General features: G+C 48.4%; 1 protein-coding gene across 2 annotated transcripts; it reads left to right on the forward strand.

Moving 5' to 3' along the window:
* Positions 1-727: 727 nt before the first annotated feature.
* Positions 728-10,675, forward strand: COPRS (coordinator of PRMT5 and differentiation stimulator). 2 transcript variants are annotated; one of them, XM_079798852.1, is made up of 5 exons: positions 728-901; positions 3,960-4,030; positions 6,128-6,345; positions 7,326-7,518; positions 10,122-10,675. In XM_079798852.1, the coding sequence occupies exons 1-4, from the start codon at positions 803-805 to the stop codon at positions 7,493-7,495; spliced, it is 558 nt and encodes a 185-aa protein (XP_079654978.1). In that variant the 5' UTR covers positions 728-802; the 3' UTR covers positions 7,496-7,518; positions 10,122-10,675. The 2 variants fall into 2 exon arrangements, with proteins under 2 accessions (XP_079654978.1, XP_079654979.1); XM_079798853.1 differs by lacking the exon at positions 10,122-10,675 and having other exon boundaries at positions 7,326-7,763.
* Positions 10,676-13,110: the final 2,435 nt, after the last annotated feature.

The following is a 13,110-nucleotide window of genomic DNA, read 5'->3' on the forward strand; positions in this document are numbered from 1 at the left end:
CGGCTCTCTCATCTCTCAACGATTGTATTAGGTGTCCTGGTAAGGAAGGAATCCCAGTTTATAGCTTTTCTGCTACCTAAATGTTAACGCGATTATCCCACCTTGAGCCGGTTTGGTAGAGTTTAAACCGTGTGGGTGGGAAAAGCAGTGAAGGCTGTGCTTGCCTCTCTTCTGCAGCCTTCAGGGTGTACCCGGCCAGGCCGGAGCATTAAAAAAGGAGCTTTTCCCAGATTAGAATAGGGTCAGCCCAGAATGTTTAGGGTTACTGTGACTGCCATAGCCCATAGGCTGTGTCCAGTACATTGTCGGAGTTTGTTTTTATCATTTGTCCCGGTTTCTAATGGACTAACTTGATCATTAACTCAAGGTGGAGCTGCTGAGTGGTCTCACCCATCTGTGGGCGAGTGATGGTCCAAAATCCAGACTTGAGTTCTAGAGAAATCTGTGAGATCAAAAGTGAAATGTGGTTGGAGCTACAGTTACGAGTGGACTCGGGCGGCAGGGGTTGGAGGTTTTGAAGCTGGGTAGGGATGACCCTTGGCATTCCAGCCTCAGTCCTGGGACTTAAGCTTCAAAAATCAGACTTGGGGCCGCTAGATGGGCTTTCGCTGCTGGGCGCGCCCCGCCCCGCCCCTCCCCTCCCGCGCCGCCCCCGGGTCCCTCGTGACCCCCGTGTCCCGCCCCTTGGCCGGGAGCGCCCCTGGCTGATTGGCCCTCCGCGGCGTATCCTCGGGCTCGCAGCCAGGCCAGCGCGTCACGTGGCCGCGCGGCGTCCAGGGCGCGGAGCCGCGGGCCGCCGGGCATGGACCCTCAGACCGCACGGGCCGTGGCGCTGGGGTCCGCGGAGCCGCCTCGGGGTCTGCCGATGGCGAGCGCGCGGGAGTCGCCCCCCAGCCCCGAGGTGAGCGCTGCGCCGGGCCGGGCCGGGCGCGGCCACCACCTGCGCCTGGGGCGGGAAGCTGCGGGGGCCGCGGAGCGGGGGAAGCGCCTCGGGCCGCCGCGCGAACGTTGAGCGCGCGCTCGAGCTGGAAACGGCCGGGCGGGCGGGCCGCGGGGTGCGGGGCTGGAGGCACCCCGAATGCGTGGGGGGCGCGCGGGGCGGGGAAGGAAGGCCTCGGTCTCCGGGGCGCTCCCGCGTCCTTGCTAAATGGGAGGTGATGCTGACGGCCGAGAGCTGGAGGGGCCTGCACGGGGGCCAGGGGAGGGTGGCGAGCGGTAGAGACTTTTCCCGAAGGACCTGCGTCCTCTGGTGGGGATGCTCGGCGAACACAGCGCCAGGTGATGTCTCACGCGCGCTCTCTTCTATTCAACGAAACGCGAAGGCCTGGTTTGACGCAGGGTTTCCAGAAACTTGTTTTCATTGGCGCGCCAGACGGCTCCCGGATTTTCAAAGGCCGTTATTACAGCCATAACCTGCCCTTGTTTGCAGTCAGGAATCTCTGCGAGGTGGTCAACTCCTGAAGGATAGAAACCTGCTAACGGCTGTTAAACCTGGCGTCTAGCAGCGTGCCTGACACGATAGACACGTTTATTAATTGGTTGTTGGAGGAATGGCATGGCGTGTTTAAGCATGAAAGATAGTACGCAACCAAAGTAGGACAAATGCAGGGATAAGACTTACAAAGAAAATTACTTAGGAGTGCAGATGGGGTGAGATTAATTTTGTCAGGGCTTAGCAGGAGGGCTGTGCGCTTCCCCTCCAAGCTGAGAGGGTGGCGCTGCCTGCAGAGGTGTGGAGATGCCGAAATGCAGGGCAAATCCCTGTGAACTTGGGTGGCAGAGCTGGGAGAGAACTATGCTCAACAGGTTGAGGGGCTGATGGAGAGTTGTGAATGTCGTGGGTAATGTTATGCTTCCCCGAGTTGATTCTTTTTTTAATCCTTACCCGAGGTTATTTTTTCATTGATTATTTTAGAGAGTGGAAGAGAGAGGGAAGGACAGAGAGAAATATCGATGTGAGAGAAACATCGATTGGTTGCCTCCTGCAGGAGCCCTGACCAGGGTCCAGCCAAGGAGGGAGCCTGCAACCGAGGAACGTGCCCTTGACTGGAATCAAACCATTCAGTCCGCAGGCCGATCCTCTATACACTGAGCCAAACTGGCTAGGGCGAGTTGAAGACTTCTGCGAGAGTAGTGATGAATGTCGTAAGGTGGGCAGGGTGGATGAAGGGGGAGGCAGCTATGGAGTTATGGCAGTGCTCCAAGTGAGAGGTCCCACCAGCTGGCCCACACTAGTGACCAAGGGTTGTCACTGACTACAGGAGGTGGGATTGATGCTTTAAATCCAGGTATGACTAGATGGTGAGCTACCTGGGGCAGGTGCCAAGTGCAGTAGGGGCCAAGAAGGTTGGGCTTAGAATCAACAAATGTTACATTCCTGCTACGTGCTAGGTATTTTCATAAACGGTAGGTCATTGTAAATCCTCTGCCAGGTCAGAACAGTCACCCTCAATTTCCAGAGAAGGAACCCCAGGCAGAGTGGTTGAAATGATGTGTTCAAGGTCACACACGGAATGAATGGCAGAACTGGGATTGAAATTAGGTCTTAAGCAGGCTTCACATTTCTTGTTCCAGTTAGAAAGAGGTTTTAGAGGTGATAAGACTTCAGGAACTTTTTAAAAATCCTCACCCGAGGATATGTTTTTATTGATTTTAGAGAGAGAGGAAGGTGGGGAGGGGGAGAAAGAAAGAAGAAACGTTGATGTGAGAGAGAAACATCGATCCATTGCCTCTGGTACGCCCCAACCTGGGACTGAACCTACAACATAGGTATGTGCCCTGATTGGGAATCAAACCCGCAACCTTGCTTAAAATGTTTTTATGGATTTCAGGGAGAGGGAGAGAGGGATAGAAACATCAGTGATGAGAGAGAATCATGATCTGTTTCCTACTGTATACCCTCTACTGGGGATCAAGCCTGCATGTGCTCTGACCAGGAATCGAACTGTGACCTCCTGGCTTATAAGTTGAAGCTCAACCACAGAGCCACACCAGCTGGGCGAACCCACAGCCTTTTGATGTATGCAGCGATGCTCCAATCAACAGCCACCTGGCCAGGGCAAGACTTCAGGAACTTTTGAGTGGTGAGAGCAGAGAGGCATATGGTTGGCTGAGGGGAAAGAGTTCCCTCATGATTGCTGAGGAGCTAAATCTCTCTTGCATCTGTGTATCAGTCAGGAGACAGAATTTGATAGAAAAAGCTGTTAGCTGCCCGGCCTATGTGGCTCAGTAGTTGAGTGTTGACCTATGAACCAGGAGGTCTAGGTTCGATTCCCGGTCAGGGCACATGCCTGGGTTGTGGGCTCGATCCCCAGTAGGGGGCGTGTACGAGGCAGCTGATCAATGATTCTCACTCATCGATGTTTCTATCCCTGTCCCTCTCCCTTCCTCTCTGAAATCAGTATATGTAGAGATAACTAGATAAGTTAAGTAACTGAAAAGTTAAAAATGAACATGGTGGTGGCACCTGCAGGAAACAGCTACCAGCCCTCTGGCTGAGGGACAAAGGGATGAGGTTGGAATGGTTAAAATTGACAAGCTCAGAGGAGGGGCTTTGCCGAGCTGGAATTCCAGCCTCTGAGGAGGGGGTGCTGCCCCAGTTGGTGCTGGGGCCTCTGAGCTTGGAGGAGGGTCCTCAGAGCCTGGGAGTCAGACCTCTGTGGGTAGGGCAGGGTGATGAGGCTGGCTTTGCAAGTGTTGGCAAGCGGTAAGCTGGATTCACAGGCCGCTATAGAAAGCTTGCTCCTGCTTCCCTGGTAACGTGTCGCTGGAATGATGCCTCAGGAGTAAGAAGGAGCCACGCTCTTCCCCCTCCATCCTTGCTGAGTCTAACAGGGCAGAGCAGGAGTGTGGGTTGCAGAGTCTCAGCCCCCACACAAAGGGGAGGATGGATGGGTGGGTTTTCAGCTGAGGATGCCCCGGGTGTCCAAGTCCTGAGTAATTGTTTCTTCTTCCGGCAGGCTGGCTTTGCCCCACATGACTACTCCGGTCAGGAGAGAGAGACTGAGAAAGCCACCGATCGACTAGGCAAGTAGACGGCAGAGACTGGGGTGAATGTTGGGAGAGACTGGGGGAGCGACAGGAGGGGCAGTCGCTCTGTCTTGTTTACCTTCTCCTTCTAGCCGGTCCTCCTCTTGGCTGCCACGTTGCCTTTTCTGCTCGTGTTTCAGTAGTGCCCTTGTTTGGAAGCCCCACTGGAGCTTTCTTAAGGGAAGTCCTGAACTTGTGTCCAAACCCATCCCTTCTACTGAGAAAGACAGCGTAGGAGAGCAGGAAGAATATAGGCTTTGGAGGTAAAATTGTTTCCACTTTTAACCTATTTTTACTGATTTCAGAGACGAAGGGAGAGGGAGAAAGATAGGAACATCAATGATGAGAGAGAATCATTGATGGCTGCCTCTGCGCGCCCCCCATTTGGGATCAAGCCCGCAATCCGGGCATGTACTCTGGCCAGGAATTGAACCTCGATCTCCTGGTTCGTAGGTCAACGCTCAACCACTGAGCATGCAGGCTGAGCTCCTTTTTTTGTTTTTAAAAAGTCTCACAACAATCATATCCCCATTTTGCAGGTGAGGAAACTGAGGCACAGAGTAAAAAAAAAATTGGTTCTGGTAAAAGACACAACATAATTTACCATTTAACACATTTGAAGCATGCGGTTTGGTGGCATTCGGCACAGTCACAGTGTTATGTAACCACCACCGCTATTTAGTTCCAGAACATTTTCTTCACCCCAAAAGGAAATCTTGTACCCAGTAAGGAGTCACTCCCCATTCTCTCCTTCCTTGTGCCCCTGGCGACCGCTAATCTGCTTTCTGTCTCTCTGGATTGACCTCTGCTGAACAGGCAAATGTGAGTTGCATGCAAATGAATCCTACACTATGTGGCCTTTTCTGTCTGGCTTCTTTCAGCATAATATTTTCAAGATTAATTCATGTAGCCTGTATACCTTGTAAGGCATACCTCGGAGACATTACGGGTTTAGTTCCAGACCACTGCAATAAAGCTACTATTACAATAAAGCTAGTTGTAATCTTTTTGCTGATAGAGGTTTTTGCCTTCAATTTATAAAAAAAACACCACGTCTGTGAAGTGCAGCAAAATGCCATAAAATGAAGTATGCCTATAGTTCATTCCTCTTGATGGCTGAATAAATCCCATCGTACGTATAAACCCAGTTTTGCTGACCCATTCATCAGTTGATAGGCATTTGGGTGGTTTCCACCTTTTGGTGATTGTGAGTAGTCCTGCTGTGAACGTTTTTGTACAAGTTTTGTTTGAACACCTGTTTTTAATTCTTTTGGGTATACATTTAGGCGTGGGTTGTATGTTAATTCTATATTTAAGCTATTGAGGGCATCAGTTGAGGACATTTCAGCTCAGTAACACACTTAGTAATGGGCAGAACTGGGATTTGGACTCAGGCAGTTTAGCTTCCGCGCCCATAACCTGAAGTATGACTCTATTGCTTATAGCTGTCATTATTATGCAGTGTTAATCAGCTGATTCATTTGCTAGCTCTGACCTGGCATCACCAGAGCCCTATATGCTTGGAGGTTCATTATCCTTCCCGAACGTTCCTCCGTTATTTTGAGACCTTTTGAAAATGTCCCTTCCAGCCCTCTCAATGTTGGGAGGAGGAGACGTGGCAGCGGTCCATTGTGACTAGATGGGTTCTGCCCTGCTGTCTGCTTTTACCCTCATCCCCCTTGTCCTGTGCGCACCTCTAACATGCTCTTTGAGGATGAAGGGAAGAGGAATAGAAGAGCAAAAACTCAATTCACACCTGTATTGTGGAAGTTGATCATTTGCTTTAATGACATGTAAGTTACCTACAATGTAAACTTAGCCCCATCCCCTGTGTGAATTGGCAGACCAGGCAATTAATGGCCTGGTTTAAGGCAAAACATCCTATTGAAAATAATTGATTAGCCCTTCTAAAAATGTCAACAAAATATTTTCTTTCTTTCTTTTTTTTTTTAAGTGCTCAGGTGGCTAAAGAACTCAGTACACTTGTTTTACTGCTCCCCTCTTAGTAAGTCTGCCAAAAATTTCCAAGCACACCAGTAGGCACCCTGGTTTGCCGGTTGTTTTAAGACCTTCTTCCTTTTGTTGATTTCTTAGCCAGAGGAGCCCAGAGCATCCCTAATGGTGGTCCTGCCGGTGATGAGGGCACCCATTCTGAAGAGGAAGGCTTTGCTATGGATGATGAAGATTCTGATGGGGAACTGAATACCTGGGAGCTGTCAGAACGGGTGTCCAGCTGTCCGCCCAGGGAACAGGCTGCTGATCTTTTTAATGAGGACTGGGACTTGGAGTTGAAAGCGGATCAAGGAAATCCGTATGGTAGGTGTGGAGTGTCTGGGATCCTAGGCAGGGTTCGAGACCCTCCTACCAGATTACCCTTAAAGGCAGGCAGAGTTTGGAAGACTGTGAGCTTAGCCTGATAACCTGTTACAGATCTGCAGTTTCTGTGACAGCTTTTTCATATTGAAAAAAAACAACACAACATGCAAATTTTACATTTGACTCTATAATGTGTCATTTAGCTTTAACATCGAAACAGTGTTACTCTCTCCAAATACCTCAGTCTGAACTGAGCCGCTGCAGACACAAGTGCCTTATTATCCATTTGCTTCCTCTGCACTGCCAAGAACTCTTGGCTGAACAGCACAACTATGGGTTGCCTCAGAAAGAACATGCTTGCAATTCTTCAAGAAAGGAGGACTCTGTGTGTGTGTGTGTTTAAACAGAGTGCACGTATTGTTCTCCTAGACATTTTTTGGCTATTCGTTTTTCCCTTCCCTTCTTCCTTTAATCCAGTGGTTCCCAATGCGGGGCATAGGCCCCACAGGGGGGCAATTTGATTTTTAAGGGGGGCAATTTGAGAATGAGTTATTAACAGTGAATTTTTTGCATTTATGGTTCTAGGGGCCTAATATACAGTATATAAATATATATTTTGACATATTTATGCATTTCAGTTTTTTGAAACTTTATTTGCTATTTTTTCATATCACTTCATATTATTATTATTTTTTTAACAATTTCTTAGTGATTTCTTCCTCAGTACTTCAACTGTCCTTTTGTCCTTTTATTTTTCTCTCTCATGGATGCCATGTTCTTGGGAAGCTTTTTTAGACCAAGTTAATGGCCTTTAAGGCTTCCTCCACGTGAATAGGCGTTCACTTTTTGAATAATAAGAATTATATGTCACGGGGCGGGGGGGGGGAAGGGCCTCAGGATTTTAGAGATGATTAGATGGGGCATGGCAAAAAAAAGGCTGGGAACCGCTGCTTTAATCTGTCCTTTAAAACTGCCTGCAGATGCTGATGACATCCAGGGCTGCATTTCTCAAGAGGTCAAACCTTGGGTGTGCTGTGCCCCGCAAGGAGACATGATCTATGATCCCAGTTGGCACCATCCACCTCCACTGATACCCCATTATTCCAAGATGGTCTTTGAAACCGGACAGTTCGATGATGCTGAAGACTGAGGGTGCAGCTTTTTGCCTGCCAGGTACATGGGTCTTCAAGATTAAGGTCTTTCTTTTCTTTGAGGTGAGATGTCATATCTGAGGAAACATTCCCAGTGATGCCTGAGCCAGGCACACAGACTGGTGTTAAATGAGGTCCCACTGTCCCCTGGTTCTGTTGTTGTTGTTGTTGTTTTTCATGAGTGTGTTACCTCTTTAGATGTGTGTGTGTTTCTGCATTAGGAGGAAGAGTTGTGTTCTTTATAAATAAAGGTAGAAAAAAAATCGATGTGCTTTTGTCTATTTTTCGTCCCTCTCAACCCCCCCCATTTAATTAGAGACTTGTGAGAAAGTCGTATTCCTTCATGTGAAGCCGCTGACTTTCATTTAAGGATGGGAGTACCTGGAGCCTTGAAACTACTCTGTGAAAGAAAATACTCTTCCAGTTTTGCTTCTGTAGATCCGGCACAAACGTTGGTGACTTTGTGGCTGATTTCTTTTCCTGCTGATGGAAAATGGACCATTTGCTTAGTCAACAAGGACTTTCTGTAGGCTGGAAAGTTAAATGGCAAACTAAACCAGCAATTGTATAACCCTCAGTTGGCCTGAAAGGATTTTAAAATTGTTTTCCATGTCATGTTTCAATGCTTACAATCACTTAACGAAGTCACTGTTTAAAAAAAAAAAAATTCACCTCATTTTAGAGATGAAGGAAATAAGACTCAAAATGTTGACCTCGTCATTATCACACAAGCAGGAACTGGCAGAGGTGGGACCTGGCCCCACGGGTGACGGGAAGCCTGTTCTCTGGGTTGGTCCTGTGTGTGTGAGAGCCCAGAGGTGGGGCCTGGGCCATGCCTGGGCCGGTCTGCGGTGCATCGGACTAAGCCACATTGGCCTTGTTGGCAGGCTGAGGGATTGCTTCTCACCTCCCTGCCTTCCTTCTGAAGCTGGATCAAGAACAAGTTTCAGAGTCAGCTCCACAGCAGTCAAATGCACATTCAACCATTGCACCTATTTTTTTCAGAGGCGCCACAAAGTGCAAACAAAGCAGGACCTTCTGAGGAAAGGCAGTGTTTTTGACTGAGGGGCCTCACGGCCCAGGCTGTCCTAGGGAGACGGAAGGTTCCCCCCACTGTCCTTGCTGAAGGGACCATCGCAGGCCCTGTCCCCACTGCTCTCTCCTCCCAGTGCCGAGCTGGCGAGACGGGTGTGAACAGGAGGATGTCTGGTGTGACAAGGTGACCTTGAGAAACTGATGGTAGAATTGCTGAGTGGAAAGGTGGTGTTACTGATGGGTTCCTTTGGCCCATGTGTAAGCTGAAACAGTAAAAAGGCAGGAGTCACGAGGTGAGGGGAGAAGGGAGGGAAGAAAATAGTCTGAAAAGCGCCCGTGAATGAGTAACGGCAGAGAATGTGCACAAGCTGCTGCTGCTGATCCACAGAGCAGATGAGGATCTAGAACTCTCTCTTGCTTTTTAGAAATGAATCTTTGTGGTTTCTCTTCCTGGTTATTTTCAGCAAAGCAGGTGGGAGGGAAGTGGGGTCTACTGGAGCAAGGACCTAGGAAACTATTCTCTTAAGAGTTAAAAATAAAAGCAGCCCTGACTGGGTGGCTCAGTTGGTTAGAGTGTCGTCCCGTACACCAAAAGGTAGTGGTTCGATTCCTGGTCAAAGCACATGCCTAGGTTGCGTGTTCGATCTGTCATGGCGTATGTGAGAGGAAACTGATCAATGTTTTCTCTCTCTTTCTCTCTCTCTCTCTCTTCCTTCCCTCCTCTCTAAGAATCAGTGGGAACATATCATTGGGTGAAGATTTTAAAAAGTAATAAAATAATAAAAACGAGGGCTTTTATGGCTGAACATTGAGTATGTCAGGAGAACAAGAAAAGGTGGTGGTGGTGGGGGGGAGGTTAGTCAATTGTTCCGATTTCGATATTGTTCTAGTGTCCCCAATAGGATTAATCAAGCATAGAGAAAGATAATCTACACTAATAAAAGAGAAAGATGCAAATTGACTATATCTTCACGACGCCCACCAGCCAATCAGGAGTGAGTATGCAAATTAACCCAACAAAGATGGTGGGTTAATTTGCATATGCAGGCGCTGAGCAGCCGGGAGTGGGGTGTTCCACACCGCCCCAGCAGCTCCGGGCTTTTGGGCAGGGTGGGAAGGTGGAAAGGTGGCTCCAGCCGGAGTGAAGGCAGTGCTGGCAGCCAGGAGAAGGAAGGCCCATTCTTGCATGAATCTTCATGCATCAGGCCTCTAGTAGAAAAATAATTCCCCAGGCTGTGAACATTGGTTATCCAAGGGGTTAAGTTAGGATTAAGGAAAAAAGGAAGTGAAATGGAAAAATATTAATGACATGATAAATGAAAATACAGATCGTAGAACTCTGATAATGTTGCAGATCTGGACAGATGAAACAATTTGGTTACATGGTGGAGGTGGAGGCAGTTTGCTTTTATATTTTTGTTACTTTAATATAGACTTTGCAATGAGGCATTTAAAATAAAGGCAAAATGTTAGTCAGCTGTAGAGCTGCCTCCTCTGCCTCCTCTTCCCTGCGCTCTGACAGGCATCCCACTCGCCTCCCCACTCTGCTGCTGCCACGGTTTAAGCCTCCGCCTCCCCTTCCCCCTCTAGGGCAAGAGCTCTGCACGTGGGACCACGTCTTACCCCTCAGCATCCCTGTTTCCTGGCATGGATGGAGCCCAGCGTGACATTGTTCAGTGAATACTGGCACAGATCTAATTCAGTAACTGCACTATTTGCCTTGGCTGTACGGGCAAGCAAAAGTAGGTTTACAGTGGTGAGTGCTCGAAACACAGAGTTTATTCTTTTCTTTTTTTAATAATCAGTATTTTATTGATTTTTTACAGAGACGAATGGAAAGGAAAAGGGATAGAGAGTTAGAAACATCGGTGAGAGAGAAACATCAATTCAGCTGCCTCCTCCACACTCCCTACTGGGGATGTGCCTGCAACCAAGGTACATGCCCTTGACCGGAATCGAACCTGGGACCCTTCAGTCCATAGGCCGATGCTCTATCCACTGAGCCAAACCAGTTAGGGCCACAGAGTTTATTCTTGTATTATTAATTATTGTATTATTTTCCGTACGAAGAACTATAAGCCTACTTTTGCACACCCTTGTATTTCTGGTTGAACATCCCAGGTCGGTGATGAATAAAGTGTTTGAAGAACCTTTAAGAAGTCTCTGTTATATCCGACTGGGATTTATTTAGGATCCCTTTTCTATTAACTTATTATTTTTGAAAATTGTGTAGGAATAGAACAGGGAGAAATGTCTAGAAGCAGTGAGCTTTGCAACCATGCTTTAATCTAAAAGCCTTTATTCAATGACCAAGTTAATTGTTCTCTAAGAACTAGAGTGTGTGTAGCCTGGCTGGCGTGGCTCAGTGTTTGAGCATCGACCTGTGAACCAGGAGGTCACAACAGACCACAGCAAAAATCTGGGGTGACTGTAAAAGAGTGGAAATGTGTTTATCCAGTGTGGCTGTGGCCTCTGCTCATTGCATTTGTGGAGGCATGCAATAGGGTCGAAGAAAATAGTCAAGAAGTTTTTCTAGCTTTTGTTTAAAAAATATCCTAGATAATAAAGATGTAATATGCAAATGGTCGTTATGCCGTGAAGCGTAATGACCGACCGCGTAATGACGGGATCACGGATCAGCAGGAGGGTGGGGCAGGAGAGCTACAGGAGGGGGCAGGGCAGCAAGCTATGAGTGGGGCGCGGGGGGCGGGGCGGGGGCTATTGGAGGGCGCTACTGGAGGGCGGCAGCGAGCTACTGGTGAGCTACTGGCGCACAGATTTGTGTGCAGGGCTACTAGTATATATACACTGAGTGGCCAGATTATTATGATCTGTGAAGGCATAATAATCTGGCCACTCAGTGTATATCCTATATCAGTGATGGGCAACCTTTTGAGCTTGGTGTGTCAAACTTCGCCAAAAAACTGAGCATAACTCGGGTAGTGTGTCACTTTGAGGAAAAAATTATTTCGCAAATGTTTCATCCTCAGGAGCAGCAAATGTTTCATCCTCGGCATGCGGCCGCCTCAGTGGCCGCGTGTCATCAGAAATGGCTATGTGTGTCAGTGCTGACACGCGTGTCATAGGTTCACCATCACTGTCCTATATAATAAAAGGCTAATATGCAAATTGTCCCCTCGACCAGGAGTTCTACCAGCAGGCAGGCCGGCCAACCGCCCATGTTCCCTCCTCCTGGCCAGGCTGGCCAGACCCCACCCATGCACGAATTCTGACACACACACACACACACACACACACACACACACACACACACTGAGTGACCAGATTATTATGCATTCAGATATCATAATCTGGCCACTCAGTGTGTGTGTGTGTGTGTGTGTGTGTGTGTGTGTGTGTGTGTGTGTGTATAAAATATATATATATATATATATATATATATATATATATATATATATATGTATGTATTTTATTGATTTTTTTACAGAGAGGAAGGGAGAGGGACAGAGAGTTAGAAAGAGAGAGAAACATAGATCAGCTGCCTCCTGCACACCCCACACTGGGGATGTGCCCACAACCAAGGTACATGCCCTTGACCGGAATCGAACCTGGGACCCTTCAGTCTGCAGGCCGACACTCTATCCACTGAGCCAAACCGGTTTCGGCATCAGTGTATATTTTTTAAAATAAGGAAGCAATGGGTTTTATGCCAACAGATTATATGTCTTGAAGACATCTGGAGGGAAAGGAAGTTCCCCAGGCCAACTCCCCACCCCCTCTTCCCTCCAAACAAACATACAAACAAAACCCAGTGGGAGAAGAAAGATTAGAAGAAGAGAGACATCTGGGGATGCTAAGAGCAGAACCAGTAGGAGCCCTGCTTCCTGGTGTGTCCCTGGGGAGTTGAGTCCTCAGCGTGATAGAAGTTGGAGCTTCTAGGCAGGCAGGACCATCTTGTAAAAGATGCCCAAGCCTTGAGCCTGCAGAGAGCCTGGCAGATCCAGAAGGGCCATGGGACAGGGCGGACCCCTGAAGATGGACATTGGATGACCTGATGTCCACCGCATTTGCCTTGGCACTGCATGCGGAAGTGAGGAGAACCCAGGAGGCCCGGATGGAAGCGTGGGGTCAGAAATTAGGATGGTCAGAGAGAAACACACTTCTGTTTCTTGAACCTCCAAGATAAAAGAGATGCACAGTTAACAAGCAAGGATGGGAACCAGTTCCTGCTGGGGGCCGGGGGACAGCTCAGCTGGGTAAAGATGGTGTATTTTAAGTATCGTCATGGGCTGATTAATACCAGAATGCTGATTTTTTCTTTTCTATCTGGACAGAAAACTTGCAATTTTTGTTCTGTGGCAGAATTGCCCTTCAAGTTCATGTAGGCAATTTTGTGTGTTTTTGATGGCTCTAGCATGTTTCTAGCATGTCTGTTAGGACTTTCTTCCCTTTGGGAAATGGTGGGGGAACAAACCTTTTTATCCCCCCGCCCCCAAATTAGCTTGGTGCTATGTTTGTGGTGGGGACAGTTTGGTCATTGTGAGACCCCCGGTGGGTTTGGTGGGCAGCGCTTCCTCCGACCGCGCTCTCAGCCGCTGGCGTGGCCGGGTGGGTGGAG

Source organism: Cnephaeus nilssonii (assembly GCF_951640355.1).
Source record: "Cnephaeus nilssonii genome assembly, chromosome: 19".
NCBI lineage: Eukaryota > Metazoa > Chordata > Mammalia > Chiroptera > Vespertilionidae > Cnephaeus > Cnephaeus nilssonii.

What these genes read in the sequence shown, in the direction of transcription:
- COPRS (XM_079798852.1), top strand. Translation starts at nt 803, where the DNA reads ATGGACCCTCAGACCGCACGGGCCGTGGCGCTGGGGTCCGCGGAGCCG. An exon ending in AGTCGCCCCCCAGCCCCGAG is followed by an intron (nt 902 to 3,959) that starts GTGAGCGCTGCG and finishes TTCTTCCGGCAG; the next exon opens with GCTGGCTTTGCCCCACATGA. An exon ending in GGATCAAGGAAATCCGTATG is followed by an intron (nt 6,346 to 7,325) that starts GTAGGTGTGGAG and finishes AACTGCCTGCAG; the next exon opens with ATGCTGATGACATCCAGGGC.